This window comes from Lates calcarifer, linkage group LG1 (genome assembly GCF_001640805.2).
Source record: "Lates calcarifer isolate ASB-BC8 linkage group LG1, TLL_Latcal_v3, whole genome shotgun sequence".
Lineage (NCBI taxonomy): Eukaryota > Metazoa > Chordata > Actinopteri > Centropomidae > Lates > Lates calcarifer.
Window position 1 is genome coordinate 3,830,854 of NC_066833.1, and position 14,788 is coordinate 3,845,641.

General features: G+C 41.4%; 2 protein-coding genes across 39 annotated transcripts in view; one reads left to right on the forward strand and one right to left on the reverse strand.

The window, feature by feature from the left end:
• Positions 1 to 14,788, reverse strand: part of coq10b (coenzyme Q10B) — an 86,052-nt gene that overhangs the window by 42,578 nt on the left and 28,686 nt on the right. The gene's annotated exons all lie outside the window — the stretch shown is intronic.
• The window catches only part of sf3b1 (splicing factor 3b, subunit 1), a 69,161-nt gene that overhangs the window by 11,186 nt on the left and 43,187 nt on the right, over positions 1 to 14,788 (forward strand). Inside the window, exons 19-24 of one of the 35 annotated variants that reach the window (XM_018684125.1) lie at positions 83 to 194; positions 292 to 412; positions 498 to 629; positions 1,094 to 1,366; positions 1,464 to 1,680; positions 1,898 to 2,529. The exons of 30 other annotated variants lie outside the window; for them this stretch is intronic. In XM_018684125.1, the coding sequence (XP_018539641.1) occupies positions 83 to 194; positions 292 to 412; positions 498 to 629; positions 1,094 to 1,366; positions 1,464 to 1,680; positions 1,898 to 2,056 (1,014 nt within the window). In that variant the 3' untranslated portion in view covers positions 2,057 to 2,529. Of the gene's footprint in view, positions 1 to 82; positions 195 to 291; positions 413 to 497; positions 630 to 1,093; positions 1,367 to 1,463; positions 1,681 to 1,897; positions 2,530 to 14,788 lie in introns of those variants that run through there. 4 more of the 35 variants (XM_051078334.1, XM_051078258.1, XM_051078273.1 and 1 more) reach the window with 4 other exon arrangements.

A 14,788-nucleotide genomic window follows, 5' to 3' on the forward strand; every position in this document is an offset into this window, starting at 1 on the left:
AGACTTAGCACACACACACAGACTGTGATGTATATGATGTAGCTTAGAAACTGATGCATGTTTTCCTTGTCTGTCACTGCAGGAGAAACTGATGGGTCACTTGGGTGTGGTGCTGTACGAGTACCTGGGAGAGGAGTACCCTGAAGTGTTGGGTAGCATCCTGGGAGCACTGAAGGCCATTGTGAATGTTATTGGTATGTCACAGTTTTACTTTGTAGGTCATTCAGATTTCAGAGTTGTACAAAAAAGAAACATCTGAATAGCTAATGGATAATTTCCGTTTCACTCCAGGTATGCACAAGATGACCCCGCCAATCAAAGACCTGCTCCCTCGTCTGACTCCCATCCTGAAGAACAGACATGAGAAAGTGCAGGAGAACTGTATCGACCTGGTGGGCAGGATCGCTGACAGGTTAGTGGAATAAAAGCCTCAGCTTGAAGTTACACGAGAACCACAGAACCTTACCCTAACTATTACTTCTCACGTGTATTTTCAGGGGTGCTGAATATGTGTCGGCCAGGGAGTGGATGAGGATTTGTTTTGAGCTGCTGGAGCTGCTCAAGGCTCACAAAAAGGCCATCCGCCGAGCCACCGTCAACACGTTTGGTTATATCGCCAAAGCCATCGGGTAAGAATATGAAAGAATACCAAATCATTTTTGTATTTACTTTCATTTAATTGTCACTGTCCATGGTATACGCAGATCTTAAAGTCTTAAAAGCACTGAATTTGGTTTCCTCAAAAAATACAAGATTTTAGAAGATCATGGGCAGCAGTGTTATACATCAATGTAACATTGGACTGGTGAATAAAATGCACAAAAGTGTTAAGAAGTAAATGAAAACACCACATGGGAGCTCTGTAAGTATCAGAAAGTATCCCCAAAGAGTATCAAGAGTATCAAAAATGTTTAGTTGCACTCAATTGTACATTCTCCAGCAGCTCCAAGCAGGGCTGCCAGGTGGTTGGATTCAGTTACACGTCACAGCAGGGGTTGACTTCAGGATGCGTTAGAGATTGTTTCTCTTCAGAAATGTGAGGTCTTTACAAATGTCACCTTAACCTAAACTTCACCCTCCTCTCTCCTCTCAGTCCCCATGATGTTTTGGCCACTCTGCTCAACAACCTGAAGGTCCAGGAGCGTCAGAACAGAGTCTGCACGACCGTGGCCATTGCCATCGTCGCCGAGACCTGTTCACCATTTACAGTGCTGCCAGCACTCATGAATGAATATCGTGTCCCTGAGCTCAACGTGCAGAACGGCGTGCTCAAGTCCCTCTCCTTCCTGTTCGAGTACATCGGAGAGATGGGCAAAGACTACATCTATGCCGTCACACCACTGCTGGAGGACGCTCTCATGGACAGGTGAGTCAGAGGACGAGGGTTACAGAGAGTAGCTTATCATTTCTAGTTTATACCAGTAACTGTTGAGCACTGACCCTGTTCTTCTGTCGTCCTGCAGAGACTTAGTCCACAGACAGACTGCCAGTGCCGTGGTCCAGCACATGTCTCTGGGCGTCTATGGTTTTGGCTGCGAAGATTCACTCAACCACCTGCTCAACTACGTTTGGCCCAATGTGTTTGAGACATCGCCTCATGTGATCCAGGCTGTTATGGGTGCCCTGGAGGGGCTGAGGGTGGCCATTGGACCCTGCCGCATGTTGCAGTATTGCTTACAGGTGAGGACAACCAGCATGAGCCCTCATTCCCCTTGAACTATTCAAGTTTTTATTGATTTACATCACTCAACATATTCCCAAAACCTAAAGATATTCAGTAAGGGCAACATAAAACACAGGAAAACACCAAATGCAAACTAAACAAAACCAAAAAAACAGCACTCCACCTCAGGGCATTAAATTCACTCACTGAGTTAACTGGTGTTTGTTTCTTCAGGGTTTGTTCCATCCAGCCAGGAAGGTGAGAGATGTCTACTGGAAGATCTACAACTCCATCTACATTGGCTCACAGGACGCCCTCATCGCCCATTACCCACAGGTCTACAACGATGACAAAAACATTTATGTTCGCTATGAGCTTGAGTACGTCTTGTAAATACAAATTTATGTGCTCTTTTGTTTTTCTCATCCATCACCCTCCTCCACCGTCATCTCTTATCTCAGTTTAGGACTGAGTCGGTTTTTATTTAGCAACTGTATGTCAGTCTTCTCCCGGGGCTTAACAGCCCTGATGATGCCACTTATTGATCTTGGATTTGAAATAAGTGTGAAATTAGGGGAAATAAAAGATGGAACATTGTAGAGTCTGTATGTATTTTTGTTTTGTTTTTTTTTAATTTCCTCTTTTTTGAGTGTTCCCTGTAAGGAAATATCAAGGTCAGATAAGCCTTGGTTGAGGAATAGAGCGCAGTCACGTGAGTGTTTTAAATATTTGGATTATTTTGGGGTTTTTGTGTATCGATAGGATTCTGTATCGGCTGTACACACCCTCTCCATGTTTCACACCTCCTCTGTTCTTATTAGATTGTTTTATTTAACCAAATAAAATGTTTGTTGTATAAAAATCAATTCCTGTGTTGTTTATCAAGTTTTTTTCTACTTGTCTAATAAACCAGTGAATGTAGTACCAGTTAAGAATTTACATTGATATAAAATTACATATATTTTTAGATTATGTAACTTTCACGTTGTGTAGAAATGGATGGAAATTCAGGCCAAGGTAGAAAAACAAACATCAAACATTTGAATCTGGGCAACACAATTATAAGCAATTAATAAAAAAAAAAAAAAGGCAAAGTGAAAATTGCAATTCCACTGCAAAAACTGAGATGGATAGACATGGGAAACAAGTTAATTTTGTCTGCTTCATTGCTATCCAGTCTTATTGAGTATGAGGACTGTGGTCTTAGCCAGCTTTGTGAAATACTTAGTTACAAAATGTATGAGTTACATAGCTAGCATATGCTACCAGTGTGTACCAGCTTAATATGCCGTCAAGAAGTTAGCTAAGGCACATGTGGTCTCTCCGAAACCCGCCCCTAAAGTTTACAATTTTTCTGATTATTCGTATTACTAATTATTGTTGCTGTCGTTGCTATTAATTAGAGTTCCTGAAAGAAAAAAACAGGAGGAGTTTCGCAAATCACACAGCTATGTGGAAACGAGGCGTGCATAGGAACATAGTTTTGAAAGGCACACAAGAAGACTAAGATGTTAACTGCTGCCAAAGAAGCTTCTGCAAAGTACTGAACAATAATTATGAGTGTTGTGAAACAGTGAAGGGATGTAATGGATTCCCTCTGACTGTAGTAGCTGATGCACTATAAATAAAAGCACAGAGATCAACTCTCGTCCATCCTGCATATATGCATGAACGCTTGTAGCCATACAATGGGAAAAAAACCTCCCCCACTCTTCTTCCCTTCCTTCCCTCCATTCAGCCAGACTCGTGCTTTGACCCAGATTTCCCCAGCAGACGCCATCTCACGCCAGCTCTGGGTTTGCTACTCTGAGGAGGAAGGCAGTAAGTCTGTTGTGTTTGTGTGTGAGGCTGCAGCAGACAGAGGTGGACGAAGTATCCAGGTCCTTTACTGATGTAAAAGAACTTTTAGATGACTGCAGTTGTTGGGTGAGTCAGTGATGGACAGGAGGCACAGGGCAAAGATCTGGTGGACCACTTACAGGCATAGTGTGGAAACAACCACCAGCTCCTGAACGTGGCCACCACCAAGGAGGTGGTGGTGGACTATGTTAAAGACCTTTTCCACCAGAAGCTGTCTGCAGGAAGGGACAGAGCTTACCTGCACTGAGTGCTTTTACTTTGAATGTGTTAAGTCCATTTTCCTGATTACATACATAAGTTACCATATTCAGTGCAGGACCTTTTCTTGCACCAGAGTTGTACTTTCATTTAAGCAAATGATCTGATCCTCTACCACTGGATATCTCACAGAGGAAGTCAGAAGATCACCAAAGTCATTAGGATTCATCCTCTGGGAACTATGATTGTCCTTATAAAGTTTCATGCCAATCCATCAAATAGTTGTTGAGGTATTTCAGTCTGGACCAAGTGGAAAACATCCTGACCTGTAAAGTTTTGATGTTGTTTTCTTCCAGATGTGGTGCAATAACAGGCCTCTTCTCCAGTTTCCTTCCTTCATAACCTTTGGAATGCATCTCCATGAAGACAGTGAACCATGAAAAACACATGGTGGTGTCTCTGATACAGCTGTGTGTGTGCACTCCACCAAAAATATACTGGGTAAATACACAATTCATGAACTACAGTGTATACCACTATCCTTGGCCTAAAAACTGCTGTGAAGGGAGACCTGTTGGATTTTAAATTTAAGGCTGTAACAGATTCTCAGCCCATTCTATAAACAGCTTTTCTAATTGTACTTACTGATGGTACATATCATTTGCACATAACGACCATTTGGTCAGTTTCACTTGTGCAAAATTCTAACAAATATTGAATATACTCTGAATTGACCTTTGGTCTTTCCAATCAACCAAAGCAAAAATGTTTCCTAAAATAATTTGTTTTCAGAAATGTTATGAAATAAAATGTTGCTTTTCACTGTTGTTGTGGTTCCAGTGAAACAGCTGACAGCTACAGTTATTTGGAAAACAGCACTGTTCAAAGATGACTGACGATCATAGTTACACAGACCTCAGGTAACTAATCTGTTGATGATGTCAACACAGGTTTAAATCAGAAGACTACAGATCACAAACATCTGCCATAGTTGGCGTAGCCACCTGGCATATATGTGTGACATGTATATGTGGATGGTGCATGTACATAAGCATAATTAATTTGCCACATTTAGGATTCAGTATGACAGTGTCAAACCACCTCCAGTGAGCGATCCAGTCAACAAGTCTGCCTACATTGGTGTAGGCACCCAGCATGTATCTGTGACTGACTGTCAGACAGTGGACAGCAGGCTCTGTTTATAACCTTGCTCAGATACAGTCTATGCATACCTCCATGGTCAAAAATCAATCTAATCTAATAATATTAATAATATTCGTTTTTATGCAGTCCAGCGGTCCCCATGGGAATGCTGCTGTCGAGGCTTTCGTCATACAGAAGTGGGCGTTGATTCATGCGGTGGAAAAACGATAGACACTACCCATCCCCTCACCTCTCCCTTCCAGGCTTCTCAGAGTGTCTAGTGGCTGTCAGGTGTTCAACTACTACATCGACAAGATACGTTACACACTGATCCTTTATTTGGTCCTGTATCATTGTGTTTTACACCTCAGGGCCGCCATAATTGTACTTTACAGAGGAAAAACAGTGGCATGCCCCTTTAAAAGAGATCTAATCCTCATATAACCCACATCAGTCTGTGAGAGTGGTCTCTTTACATTCCACTACATCTGTGTGCCTATTCATTTTTCATGCACCATGTTTTATTATTTTTGGATGATGCAGTTGTTTCCAGTGGGTGGCAGCAGCGAGGAGGGCTGCTGGTTGCTGTTGATGCTGAGGAAGCAGCTTCTCCTCCACTTCTGCATCTGAGAGGAGGAGAGACAGGCACCGACTTCCTGTGAAATCTGTGTTCAGCTGTCTGGCTGCCTCTCCGGGAGGCTTGTGTTTTTGCAGACCGGGGAGGAGGGAGGCTTCTGTGGGTGGTGTATGGCTCAGAAGGTCGCCGGGGACCTCCGTGCAGCACAGACAGCAGCAGCAGAAACAGCAGCCATAAATGAGGATTGTTTACACCGGTGGGTCAAGCGCCTGTTCCTGCTTCCCCGCCTCCCCGCGACTCCGAGCGGCTGCCTCGGCTCGGCAGCGTCGCCGCACATAGCACCAGTGGAGCGGGGCTGATGGCCCTGGTGCTCGGCCCGGCCTTCATCATCAATATCGTCCGCCTGTGAGTCTGCTAGGGAGCTACAAGAAGCCATATACATTAGTGAAGTGAAGAAAGGAGGGAGAGCGGAGAAAAGCGAGAGGGGGAGCCCGGGTCGAGCAGCAGCATCGCACCGTGCATGGTGCTGCGGTGTCGGAGGAAGTGGATGAGCAGCCGGAGCTGACCCAGAGATGGCTGTCCTCAAACTGGCCGACCAGGTACATCTGCTAGCTGCTGTTAGCTTAGCCTCTAAACAGGCACCACAGCATTTTACACTAATATCGTCTGTTTAGGGTTCATGCGTTTTGTTTAAATATCGCACTTTCTCTTTGTGTTTCCACTTGTGCTTCCAGTCAGACAGTGAAATCAAACATGCATTTCTCTGCAGCAGGTCTGTGAACTAGAAAACATTCAGAAAACTGAGCGTTAATGTCTTGAGTTTTTGGCTAAAATTAATTTTCGGTGTTCTGTTCTAATTAGGACAGCCCACTTCTCAGATACTTCCTGCTCAGTTTCCTTCCGCAAGCTGCACACATCAAATGTCCTCAATAACCAGGGGAGGAGAATAACTAAGTACATCTACTCAAGTAGATGCAAATCTGTACTTGTCTTGAATATTTCCAATTGGTGCAACTACTCTGTGTTGTACTTTTTACTGCAGCAGAACTACTTAACAGCTTTAAATAAATCAATTAGTCCACATGGCAGGATGAACCTCCTCCCCTGGACATTTGTTGTTGGACCCCTTTTAACCCCCACTATACATGGCACTTTATGAAATAACAACAAATGTGTTAATTGACTGATTTAAAGTGTGTCTAATTTTCCTGTCTATACTCAAATACTTAAGTAACATTTTCAGTGCAGGACTTATTAGTCCTTTTAAATGATCTGGATACTTTCTCCACCACTGTCAATAATGAAGATGTGGCTGGAGCCAAATGCAGATTTACTGTGTCTTCTTACAGTGCTGTAATCTGTAGCACAGATTGGTGCTGTGTTTCTTGAGAGGAACCTCCAAATGCAAACCAAAAAATCCCTTTTTGATAAGATTTTATACCAAGGAGACATATTTGAGAGGCTGACTCAACAATCTCACCACAAGGTCTACTGAGTAGCTGAATCTGAAGGAACTTTCTGTTGTGTCACATGACCCTCCCCAGCAGAGTTCCACACTTTCAATCTCAAATATTAAGGGACAACTGCAGAAGTTTTGAATTTGGGACTTATTTCCCCATGTGATTGATAGAGGCAAAATCGTTGGAACTGGTTCAGTATTGAGTAAGAACACTGGACCTGGCCACTGCAAACAGCTGCTTCAGTGTAATTCAATAGGCAACTGTCTGAAGAGGTCCACTAAAGTGCCTGTTTTTGTATTGACAGGCTCAGATTGATATTATAAGTGTCTGACAACATTATGGATAGGATTCCTACAGAGATAGACCTTTGTATTAAAGAGTAAGATTCTTTTTATCTAAACACTGCTGTATCACTATCAGACTCCTTTGACAAAAACAGTAATTTTACCTCACAGAACACAGGAGCTGCTGGAATACCACTGCCTTGATCATGTAGTTCTTTTGTGTTCTTGTGTGTGTAAGTATTCAGATCTTTTACATAAGTAAAAGTACCACACAAACAAACTAACCAGTTCAGGCAGCAGTATTGCAGCAACTCCTGTGTTCTGTGAGGTAAAATGTCAGTGGAGTCTGGTTGAGATAAATAGCAGTGTTTCTGGCAACTAACAGTGATTTTCATCATGGATTCATCTGCTGATTATTATCTCAATTAATCATTTTTGAATTTCTATCATATATGACAAAGAAAAGGATCAGATCCTCACATTTGAGAAGCTGGAGCCAGACAAAGTTTGGTGATTTTTACTTGAAAAATGACTGAATCTGAAGCTGTCAGTTAAACAATTAGGCGATTGTCTAAAAAAGAATCAGCAACTAATATAGTAACCAGTTTATTGTCTCAGTAATTTTCAGAAAATAGTGAAAAATATTGATCACAGGAGTTGAAAACAGTGCATTCAAACATCTTGTTCTTTCCATCTGTGGGGTGATGTCCGACCTCTGTAGGGTTTTTACAGGCCTTGTCTTAAAAACCATTGAATTCAGTTTACTCAACAAAGGCCTTAGAAGGTATTAAAAGGTCTTAAAGTTAATTCACAGAAATCTTAAATATTTCCTCTCACCTGCTGTTTTTTTCTTGTTTTGTTAGTTAAAAATTCAAAGATATTTCATTTACCGTCCAAAAAAGCAGCACATCTTTACATTTTGTAGCTAAAATGAGTTGAGTTACCAGTTTTATTTCTTCCTAGATTAATTGTCTAATCGTTGCAGCTCTAAAATGAATATGTGATGTTACCAGGGTGAGAGCCACTCTAGAGGTCCCTAGACCTCAATTTGGGAACCGGTTTTCTCTCACTTCTGTAAACTCACAGCCTCGTGTTGAAGGTTCCACCTGTTTTGAAAGATGATCATGGTGAACCTACCCATGAAAAGGTGGCTGGTGTTTGAAGAGACACCAACATGCCTCGGTAGAAATCCCTGATCTGATGCACCTTCGTCAGTCCAGTCATATCAGATCTGTCGTTGACTTCAAGGAGGGGAAGAACATTTTTTTTATTATGTAACTCACAACTGTGGGACTTCCTGTTATGTTCAGACAACATGCTGATGATGTCTGATGATAACTGGATGCCTCAGCTCAGCAGACGGCTCAGTGGCTTATAGATGTTTTCCCTTTTTTGCTGTCTTTCATCATGTGCTGATCAAGAGTGGGTCACATGAAAATCTGCTTGTAAGATCCTTTTTTAACCTATGGTAGTGAGTTATACTCAGCTTGTTAATGTAGCCTGAAATAAGTCCTGTAACAGGGAGGTTTTGTAGGTGCTCAGAGTATCTGCAGTAAAAAGTTTTAAGTCAAGTCAAGTCAAATTTTATTTATATAGCGTCAATTCACAAGAAGCACCGAATTCAAAAAAGTCTTACTTTTCATTTATAAACTTAGAACTTTTGTCTTTTTATAGGCTCAATAGTCACTTTGCTTCTTGCTGTGATTATTTTGCAACTTTTTGAGGTGATTTTGGTCTCAATGTAGTTTGGTGGCTTTTGGTCATTTTGTGTCTCTTTGTGGTCATTTACTGACTTTTTGTGCTCTTTTTTTCTTTGTGGCTATTTTGTGCCTCTCTGCGGTTGTTTTGTGTCTGTTCTCATTTTGTGCCTCTTTGTGGTTGTTTCACAACGTTCTGTTGTGGTTTCTGTATTTGTAATATTTTAACTGAACTCTTTGACATTCAAACAAGAGGTATTCAGTCTCACTTCATACAGAGGCTCTGACCTTACCCCTCAGGCCCCCGGGCCTGTGCACTGTAGGCCTGTTCAGTAATCCATACATGGGTCCAGATCATGTTAATTGATTGGTCATATTACTAAGAGTTATTGTTATATACAGCCGGGAACTACAGACAAAAATGTGATAGAAGCACTTACAAAATAATTGTAGGCCTTATTCACTCAATTATTCTGCTCAAACTAATCAGAGCAGAGGAGGAGCCGATGTATTGGGATATGGCGTGAGTGTTTTTCTAATGGTTTTAAGTAGCCTCTCTTAAATGCATCCATGAGCTGAGTCACTGCTGCTGCAGCTGTTGATCTTGTTGATAAGAAACTAAAGTAACTAACTTCCGATTGTTTTTAAAACACCTGCATACACCTGTCCCTGTCTCCTCACACAGTGTGTTTGACTCACGTCTCTCCCTGCAGAACTCCCTACAGTTTAAACCTCTCTTAACTTTCTGTAGGTTGAAACCAGCCAGATGATATAAAAACTACCTGCCCAGTTAAAATACAAAGTTGTCTAACTAGGGAGAAAACCGCCTAGTCTGGAAAAGGTCAGAGGTCACCCTGGTGAAGAGACAGGAAGGTCAAAATTGGTTTATGCAGCGGGTTTCTTTGTACATAAGCTCAAACTACTGATGTATTTTTGCTAAGCTGCATTTTCTCCTAGTTTTTCATGGTAGTAATGTTTACATACCTAATACTGAGCTGAAGGGCTTTTCTGGGCAGAAATATCCATGTTTCCACTAAACAGCATACAAAGGAAGTACAGGAAGTTGTTGACTTTTGACTTTCCGCCACAGCACTGCTGTGTGTATGGACAGTGAGTGTGTCCCTGTAGTGGAAGTGTGCATGTGCACTTATCAGCTTTCCTGTGTTTTTTCTCTTTTACTCTTGTTTTTAATGCAGGTTTCCTCTATTGTTTCCTTCGTCTGTTTCAGGCAGGTGAAACATTCAGACCTCTCTCTTGCTCTTAAGGCACTTTGAGAGAATGATATCATGCAGAAAGGAGGGTTTTGATTTTAGCTTGTCGCTGTTAGGAGGTAGCAGAAGTGTGTCGCTGACCCTGAGGGGAGGGAGATGAGCCAGTTAGAGGCCCGTCACCTCAGGCGTGAGATGAAGTGAGGCTTCTTTTTTGAAGTACTGTTGGGACGTGATGTTTATGTGTTGCAAGTTTCTCTTTCTGTGTATGTTTGCAGCTTAACGGTGGAATGAAAACAGGGTTAATCTGATGGAGGAAGTTTGCATAGGATAGAAGGGGAAATCTGTATGTGCTGCCACTTGTATCAGCAGGGTCCTGACTTAGTTCCTTAGAGACCAGAGGTAACCCTACAGTAAACAGTTCTTATTGTTATGGGTTACTAACAGGCTTTGTGTGACACTGGTTAGGCGAAGGAGAAATGTTTACCAGTGTTACTGTGTGGAAATATGAGTGTGAGGCTCAACAATGAGCGCTTATGTTTTGAGATATTGTTAGATAGCCTGCAGGGCTGACTGATAAATCAGCAAGACCAGTATGGAGAGCGGAAGTCCTGACATCACATCCGGGTGAGTGTCTGCTCCACTATCTGTAATCTCTCACTCAGCGTTTCATTCATCAGTATTTGTGAAAAAATGAAGTGTGTTTTTGCAGTTTACTTTGTATTCTAACACAAATCAGCTCTACTACAGTAGCTGCTGTAAGAAATTTAAACCTTTGGGATTTTTGACTCCAACTAACCCTCATGTGTTATCTATATTATGGCTATACATGATTAATACATGAGTAATATTTTCACATTTTTTTCACATTTAGATAAGAATGAGAATGAACAGATGTGACTTGCAAAGTCATATGTAGTAATAGTTAGCCAGGCATGCTAATGTTAGCAGTAGGCAGTCTCTTATACATGTTGGAAAGGCAATAAAAAAACCCACATCCCTCCATTCTCTTTGTACAGAGTTTCACTTTTACTACTACAAAGCTTGACAGGCCTAGTTATGGTTATAAAGCTGTGATTGGACAATGGTTTTTTTGGGTATACAGTATATTTTATATTGAAATATATGTAGACAGATGTACAGAAATAAATGCAGAAATACATATTTTATTGTACATTTGGCTATTATCTCATGATTCTCATTTACTGTTTTTTAATTTTGTTTGTGGTTAGCACTTAGTAACTTAAATCTGTTCAAGTTTACTACTAAAAAGTACTGTTACTTTTAATATCTTTGACATTAACTGTAAAATTTTGATGGACCATGGCCAAACAATTATTGGCTGATATGTTGATGATGACATGCCTAAAATATTTATGGGACTCAGTAATCTGGTGTTGGTTGGTGTGTAGGTGCTGGTGTGTGTTTGAGGCTGTGCACAGACACTTTCACTTATTCCCTAAATCTCCTTCCCTGTCTTGTGCCAACACCAGTCTCCCAGCTCCCTGTGGTTATCACAGACATAGCACTGTGACGAGGGACTGATGCCAGCTGAGTGTGTGTGTTTCTGTGCACGTAGACTCGCAGTAATGTGTGTGTGTGTGTGCATGTGGAGCACTTAGAAAGAAAGGCATAGCTAAAGAGGCCATATGCTGCCAAATGTTGGCTGCTTCTTTAAAAGCACAGCCCGCCTCCCCCACCCCTCCCTTTCTCTCTCTTTCCAGCTGGGACCTCGTCCACTACTCTCTACCCTTAAATATGTCCTTCCTCTTTCCCTCTCTTATCAGCTCTGCACAAGTAAACACTGATTAAACCTGAATCACTACTAGCTTTGAAATGAAATGAAAATGTGTTTGTTGGCTGATCACCAGGAGAAAACAGTGAGGGTCGATTCCTCAACCATCTTCTCTCTCCTGTCACCCATGTTATTCCTCTTTGGTGATACTTTCTGCCTCATTAGGTGGTGTGAAATTATTTCTCGGTGCAAGAATATGTGGAAGTTTGACCTCCAGGGGAAGGTTAAGGTGTGGAAAAGGGATTGCTGAGCACCCAAAAATGACACAGGAGTGTTGGTTACATTATTAAAACCCATTTGGACTGCATTTATTTCTCTAGGAGAGAAGGAGTGATTTATAACATTATGTGCTCAGGTCATTGTTTTCAATCTTTGCCCCTCACCTAAGTAATAATTACAGCTTCAGTTACCTACTGTAGCCAGCCACCGCTTGTCCAACAACCAGCAATTCCTAATATATCTTTGCAGGTAAACACAGGTTGACCAGCTGTCTATTTGAAGAATTGGCCCAATGGTGTTTGATGAAGGATGCCTCTGTCTGTAGCTTTCAAATGAACAAACAGGTGGAATAACATCTGCTTTTAAACGATCAAGGTGCCTTTCCTCACTTACAATTTTTGATCTGATTCTCAAATATGATTTATGACTTATCAATCAGACAGAAGCCACTAAAGATGGCTTTATTGTCACTTAGTCACTGCCCTGTTTTGTTTAGGAAGTTTATCAGTGTAACAAGGACAAGCATGATATGGCCCAACTCCAACTGCCAGTTCCTATATAGCTTTGAATTCACAGGTTAATTATTCACCAAGTTGAAATTTCAAGGCGACAGACCATTAAATTAGCAAAATGAAATAACTAAAATTGCCTGCTCCCCCAAAAGCAGTCACAGGTGGCTGCTATAATTGTTAAATCACCTGAACCTAACCTACTGTTTTTCCTGTGAACTCCTTGGTCCTCCAGCCATTAAAATCCCTTTCTGGATCAATAAAGGTATATACTTTGCATAAACATTCTTGTACTTTGTGTGTAACTTTTGTTTAGAGAATAGTTTGACATTTTTGGAAATGCACTAATTTGCTTTCTTGTTGAGAGTTGGGTGAGAAGATAGGATACCTCACTCGTATCTGAGCAGTAAATACTAAGCTGCAGCCAGGAGCAGAGAGGTTAGCTTAGCTTAGCATAAAGACTGGAAATGGGAGAAACAGCTAGCCTGGCTCTTTTTTGTATAATCTGTACAAAGATAAAGTGTAAAAACACCAATTTGACATTTAAGTGATTGTGTATTGGACTATTTCTTAGACAGGAGTCTGTAGAGACTCTTCATTCTTTGGTCAGATAGTTACTGATCTAAATGATAATTCTTATGTCTTATGTAGGCAAAGCTAAGACACAACAACAGTTTATCTTGTTTTAAATAAGAGAAAAAAGGTTTTTGTGGAACAACAGATTCACACTATGGAATAATGAAAAAAAGTTTTTGTGCAAAAACTCTGAGACTGTGTCTAAAAATTTTTAAACAACACCTGCCTTCCATGATGGTCACCTACAGTTGGAGTAAGATAATGTGATGATGTGGCATTAGACCAGAGTTAAATTCAAAGGGGGAAAAAGTCAGATGAGGAAGTGGTGTCGTTTTGTGCTTTTTTTAAAGCAGAAGTGAAAAGCTGCTCTGCGGTTCCTCTCTCTTGTTTCTGAGAAGGAGAGACTGTGCAACAGGAAGTGAGGCAGGAGGTGGCAGAAAAACACACAGGAAGTCAAGTGAGGCCTGCTGCTCGATCTGATTCATCAGTAACACGTATCTAACCTGCAGCCTACTTCTCTGTCCCTGCAGACATTAACGGTTTTATGGGAGAGAATCAGTGTAGCTGTCTGATTGTCAGATCAGTTAGAAATGAATGAAGGACGTATAATACAACTTGCATGAATGCTTGTATGGTCGCTGACATGTTGTTGGTGACCCTCATGTCGACTGAAGAAGTTGCACTGCAGGTTTTTTCTTTTTTTACCCCTCGCCTGCCTCTGTTCCTGAAAAACCTACACTGCTTTGTGTGTTTCTAGGCCTCTATTTTACCTCATATCTGTGATCCATGAAAGAAAATAAGGGCCTCAGAGACACCACCTCTACACAGTGCCCTTCATTAAAGCCTCTCCTCTGCACAGACGTTTCATTTCAATGATCTATATCTACAAAGGATTTTCTACAACAGTTTCTCTGTGTGGCAGCAGATATTTTGGTCAGTCCTGTTGGTACTAAAGAACATTTTTTATGCAGAGTAGTGTTACAGTCTTGTAGTCAAGGAAAGACTAGTGAGAGGACCCAGGTCCACGGGTTCAAGGGTCAGAGGCCCCCTGAACTAGAACCTTTGTGTGAAGTGACTGTTAATATTTCTTACTGCAGAGAGACACAAATGAGTACAAACAGATGCAAAACACCCACAAAGGGACGCAAAATGAGCACAGAGAGACTCAAAACGAGTGTGACTAGACACAAAATGACTACAAGACAAAAAACAAGACAAAAATAGATGCAAAAACAACCACAAAGAGATACAAAACAACTATAAGAGACACAAAACGATTGCAAAGAGACACAAAGCAACTAAATATAGATGCAAAGCAACCTCAAAGATTCAGTTTCAGTCAGGTCTGTGCCCAGGGGCCCATTTTCTCATAGTCCGTCCATGCTCATAGTAGCCCTCTCTGCTTCATCTTTTGTAAACACAGCAGCTTAAAGTCAAGCAGCTGCTCCTCCACACACACAGACACACACACACAGAGTCAGTTTTCCATACCGTGGGAAGGATCATGCTCAGTCTCCTCTTGTGTAATGTCCAGGAAATATTCTCCCTAATATGTTGTTTTGTCACGTCTCCTCACGTTGATCAGTTCACTGACCGTTT